Consider the following 6000-nt stretch of genomic DNA (forward strand, 5'->3'; position numbering starts at 1 on the left):
AATTTCACAAATTTGGAAATTTAAGTCACATTTTTCTACAAATTTATTTACCAATTTGGATCCGAGAGAGAGAGAAAGAGAACGTATATTAATGAATGTATTATTGGAAAAAATGAATATTCGTTAAAATTTTAGCATAAAATTTCCGAACAATTTAAGAAATTTGGAATTTGAAGTGAACATTTTTGTCAAAATCTTAGTCTACTTTTGATCAGAGAGTATAGTAATGGATGTAGTATCAAAAATAATTCAATATTGCTATAGATTTTGATTTAAATTTTTCGACCAATTTTAGAAATTTAAAAAAAAAATTAAGTGAAAATTTTTCCAAAAATGTTAGTCTTATTTAAATCGGAGAGTATAGAAACGGATGTAGTATACAAAAAAAATCCGTTTTGATTAAAATTTTGGTATAAAAAATTTCGACCAATTGCAGAGTTTTTTTGAAATTAAGCCACATTTTTCTACAAATTTATATACTAATTTGGATAAGAGAGAGAGAGAGAGAAAGAGAACGTATGTATATTAAAGGATGTAGTATTAAAAAAATGTATATTAGTTAAAATTTTAGCATAAAATTTTCGACCAATTTTAGAAATTTGTAAATCTAAGACAAATTTTTTGCCAAAATCTTAGTCTACTTTTGATCAGGGAGTATAGTAATGGATGTAGTATCAAAAATAATTCAAAATTGCTATAGATTTTGGTATACAATTTTCGACCAATTTTAGAAATTTAAAAAAAATGAAGTGAAAATGTTTTCAAAAAATTTAGTATTATTTAAATCGAGTATAGTAATGAATTTAGCAGATTTTGGTATAAAATGTCGACCAATTTAAAAATGTTGAAATTTAAGCCAACTTTTTTTTTTGCAAAAAAGCAGTTTAAATTTGGTTCGGAAAGAATTGTAAAAGATGTTGTAAAAAACATCCACAAAATAGAACCACCATTAAAATGATTCAAAACAAATTTATCAAAAATGGGGGAAATCATATGAAATTGGTCGGAAATTTTATACTAAAAATGTTTAAGCAATACTGAAAAGTTTGTGTTACTTTTGCACCTACGATGCAATTTTAATTAAAATTAATAATTGGTACAAATTTTTAAATATCTAAAATTGGTCGAAAATTTGCATAACAAAATCTATACCAATGTTGAAATTTTGGATACTATATATACTCTACAATAAATTACAGTAAAAAAAAAAACAAAAAATTGAACTTAAATTTGAATTTATTTGGAAATTAGTCGGAAATTTTTTAAATTTTTTTAAAAGAATTTGTTTCTTTTTTTTGTTTTGGATACTATTAGCACATCCTTTTAAGTAAATTTTAAAATTTACCAAAATTTTAACTTTTTAACATTTTTGCAAATAAGTTGGGTTAAATTTCAAAATGCGTAAAGTTAGTCGAAAATGTTTACCAAAATCTAAACCAATATTTACTTTACTATACTTTTTTACTACTACTAATTTTTCGAAACATGTTGTTTAAATTTCAAAAATTCTGAAATTGGTCGGAATTTGTTTTACGAAAATTTTGAACCAAAACTAAATTTTTTGTATAATTATACTATATTTTCCAATCCAAATAAGACTAAAATTTTTGGAAAATTTTTCACTTAATTTTTTTAAATTTCTAAAATTGGTCGGAAATTTTATAACAACAATTTAACTAATATTCATTTTTTTTTTAAATACAACAACCATTAATATACACTCTATATCCCTCTGATTCAAATTGGAATATAATTTTTAGAAAAATGCGACTTAAATTTCAAACATTCTGAAATTGGTGGGATTTTTCTTACCAAAATTTTGAACCAAAACTGAGTTTTTGTGGATAATACATCCAAACAAGACTAAAATTTTTGGAAAATTGTTAACTTAATTTTTTTAAATTTCTAAAATTGGTCGGAAATTTTTGAAAATTTTGTTTAAATTTCCCAATTTTTTTTCATAATAAAAAAAATTCATTTTTTTATCTTGTAAAAAATTTACTATAACTTTTAAACTTCCCCCCATAAAAAACCATCAATTTATTTTTTTTTCAAATCTTTTTTTATTTTTATTTAATTTATAAATTTTCTTGTTTTTCTTTCCTTTTTCTTTTAAGTAGAGTTTATTAATTAATTTTTTTATTTTCATTAATATTAAATACATTACATTTTAAATGACTAAATGAAATTTTTGTCAATTTTATGTGTGTATGTATACGTGTTTACTGTTGTTTTGGGGTTTTGTTTATGGTTTTAGTTTGAAAAAAAAAAAATTAAAATGAAATGCAATTACAAACTTTCGTAGAAAGAACGAAAAAAAATGTTGTCAAGTGGTAAAAAAATGGATTGAGAAAACCAAAAACAAACCATATAAAAAAAAACGCTTTCTTTTTCAAATTGTTACAAGCTGGCAAAATTTTTGCTACCTTTCCCCGCCGTTTGAGTGAGGGGGGGAGGTGATGATGATGGAAATGAAAACATTTTGAATTTTTCGTTAGGGAATAATAGAAATAAAGTTTAAATATTAAAAAAAATTATACAAAATTTGTCGAGTATTTTTTCATTATTGTTGGAAATAATTACATTTGTGTCGTCTGTGTGTTGTTATTCATTTTTTTTAATATTTTTAAATAAATGCACAGGTTTGTTTTTTTTTTTTATTTTAACAAGAGTTTTACAACTTTCTTTGTTTTTTTCTTTTTGTATTTATTTTAGTTTTTCTTTTTTTATTTCCTATACAAAAAAAACGTTATTTTCTTTTAATAAATTTTATTTAAAAAAACAAAGCAGCAGTCTTGTGTTTGTGTTTCTTTTGTAACTTGCGCGTCTACTCTTTCCCTTTTTTTATATTCCCATTTTTATTTTTGTTTTGAATCAATGAAAAAACAAAATGCTATTTTCCATAAAAATGAACGACGAAAATGAAAAAAAAAAAATAAAGTTAAAAAATTATTTCAGATTTTTTGGGGGGTATATATTTTTTGTTTTCTTATTTTCTTTTAAAAATTAAAATTAATTTCTTAGATCCAGCAAAATGTTGGCTTTTCAAAACACATTAATGTGTGGTGTGCCAATAATCTACATTTTAAAAAAACATTTCAAAAATTATTCTTTTTTTTGTTTTGCTGGCTGGTTTATAGGGTATTCTAAGAGTATATTTCTTAAAATTAATCATAATAAAAAAATTAGAGATTTTGTATGTTTTTTTTAGTTATTATGCTTTCTACAATTGTTTGTTGTTGTTGTTAAGGACAATACGTTTTTTTTTTCTTGAGCCAATTTGAATTTTTTTCTTTAAAGTAAAAAAAAAAGAAGGAAATTTGTCATTTTTTTACAATTAACAACAACAAAAACTCTTAGATAATTTTTTTCTTTCATTACATATTATTTAAAAAAATACAAATAAAATTATGCTGCTGCTGTTCTTGTTGTTGGTGGTTTGAGTTTTGTTTTTTATGAGAGTCTTAAATGTAAATACAAGTTTACTTTGACTTTGTTACTGGTGTTACGGCTGCTGCTGCTTCGGTTGTTGTTGTTGTTTTTTGTGTGTTTGTATGGTGTATATATGTGTGTGGGTATTTTACTTAATCGAAAAAGTTAAATTTACAAAATTTAATCGCTTTCATCCTCTTCCTCAGATTCAGCCTTCTTGCTTCGTTTCGCTGGAGCCTTGGAGGCCTTGCCGCGTTTTTTGCCAGCACCATTCGCCGCTGTTGAGCCACCATTTGCCTCAAATTCACGCATTGCAACTTCATATTCTTCTTTGGCCTTAACGGCTTTGGCTTCCCATTCCTAATAAACAAAAAAATAATAATTAGCAAAGTTAAAAAAAAAATCAAATATTTAATACTTACAGATTTGTCTTTCATTGAACGCCAGATTTCGCCACCCTTTTTGGCAATTTCTGTTACTTTAATGCCGGGATTTTCACGTTTGATCTGTTCACGGGCTGAGTTCAACCACAAGAAATAGGCGGATAGGGGACGTTTTGGTTTATCAGTCATGTTAGTAATGGTGGTGGTTGTTGTTACTACACAAAAAATCTAAGAATGCAAGTTTTTGTTGTTTGTCTGTAAAAAAAAACAAAGAAGAAGAAGATATACAAATTAGTATTATATTTTCAAATTCAAATTAAATCTAAAATAAAATGGTTACTGCAAAATGTAGGGCTTTAAAACGGAAACAGCTGTTTTGCCTATGAAGAAGACTTGATGTGAACAGCTATGCAAATTGGAGCTAACATTGCAAAATGCATGACCAATTACTAGGTGAGAAGAAGAAGAACAGTAAATTGTGTGTTCTGTAAAACAGTAAACATTTTACTATAAAAGTAATATTAAAATGTGTATTGTTTATAAATTACAACAGTTTCTTTTTGAATTTCAATGCAATAATTCCGCTTTTATTAAAAAGAATTAAACTATTAATAAAAAAAGAGCAAACCTTGCAAAATACATGACCAATTACTAAGTGAGAAGAAGAAGAACAGTAAATTGTATGTTCTGCACAAAAGTAAACATTTTACTATAAAAGTAATGTTAAATTATGTATTGTTTATAAATTACAACAAAGTTTCTTTAAATTTTAATAAAATAATAACACTTTAATTAAAAATAATTAAAGTTTAAATAAAAAGAACAGTGAATTGAAGTACTCAAGTTTACAAGAGAGTAATTCCGCCGTCTGTCAATTTGCATAATGAGAAGAAGAACTGTTTGTTTTGTATAAGAAGTAAAAAATGTATGTTATAAAAATACAAAAATTAAAGTGGAAAAATTGTTAATTTATAAATTACAACATTTGTGGTAAATTATATAAAAATACATTTGTACACGCTTGTAAAACACACACAACGGCAAAAAAAATGATGCCCGCAGTTTGTCAATTTGCACAATGAGAAGAAGAAGAACAATGTTCTGTATAAGGAAAATATGTTAAATTGTGTGACAGAAAAAAACAAAAATTAAAGTGGAGAAGTGTTTTGTTTAAAAATTACAACAACAATTGTGGTAATTTCTATAAAAAAACTCTTTTATACGCTTGTATTACACACACAACATCGCAAAACATTGATGCCTGTTTTTAGCATATTAGTTCTCTCTGCATACCAAACAACTATAATGTGGGAAGAAGAAGAGTTCACAGCAAACTAAGCTTGGCGAACAATATAATTCCAATAAATTAAACAAATATTATTTGTTTAATACATATTTTAACACAAAGAAATAAATTTTGATAAACTAATAAAATAACAAACACGCAACATGGCAAAAGAATGATGCCCATTTTTATCATATTAGTTCTCTCTGCATACCAAACAACTATCATGTGGGAAGAAGAAGAGTTCACAGTAAGCCAAGCCAATAACTTAAATAAATATTACTAGTTCAATATATATATATTAACACAAAAAAGAAAAATTTTGAAAAATAAATTAATAAGATAATTTTCAAATCAATTTATCGTTGTGTAAAGAGAGTGGCGAGGAGTTCGTTCTCTTGGCATGACAAATACATATGTGGGAAGAAGAAGAGTCCAAGGAATTATTGTTTAGTGCAAAGGAAAAATATATTTAACTTAAAAAAAAATAAACGGATTTTTTGAACAATTGCAAATGAAATAATAAATTAAAATATTAATGCAAAAAAAAGGTTTTATTATAATTTATCTCTGCCTTTCAAGAGAGTAAAATAGGAGAGATGCCGTCGCCTGCCTGCGTTTACATGACAAACATGTATACACACTAGAGCAAAGTAAAGACAAGTCATCAGAGTACAGTAGAGAATTTCTTTGGGAAAACCAAAAATATGTAATAATTTTATGCCGCAGGGAAGATTTTTTGATTTCATTTATGCGATAGCAATATTATTTTGTTCGATTGTTTTAAAAATCATCAAAACAATGCCTTTTCAAGAAGAAATTGGCAGAAAAACGGGGCAACTTGGCATCATTGTTACACAAAATGACATTTGTTTCTTCTTCACCACTCATCAGAGAGAG

General features: G+C 25.6%; 1 protein-coding gene across 1 annotated transcript; it reads right to left on the reverse strand.

The window, feature by feature from the left end:
- Positions 1 to 3558: 3558 nt before the first annotated feature.
- On the reverse strand, positions 3559 to 4044 carry LOC133322904 (high mobility group protein D-like). The gene is made up of 2 exons (XM_061531858.1): positions 3855 to 4044; positions 3559 to 3792 (listed from the first exon to the last, which is right to left on the reverse strand). Exons 1-2 carry the CDS (start codon positions 4002 to 4004, stop codon positions 3613 to 3615), a joined length of 330 nt encoding a protein of 109 aa, XP_061387842.1. The 5' UTR covers positions 4005 to 4044; the 3' UTR covers positions 3559 to 3612.
- Between the last annotated feature and the right edge of the window lie 1956 nt (positions 4045 to 6000).

Source organism: Musca vetustissima, unplaced genomic scaffold, assembly GCF_032173495.1.
Source record: "Musca vetustissima isolate MV318-11 ecotype Yass unplaced genomic scaffold, APGP_CSIRO_Mvet_v1 utg11468, whole genome shotgun sequence".
NCBI classification, from domain to species: Eukaryota; Metazoa; Arthropoda; class Insecta; order Diptera; family Muscidae; genus Musca; species Musca vetustissima.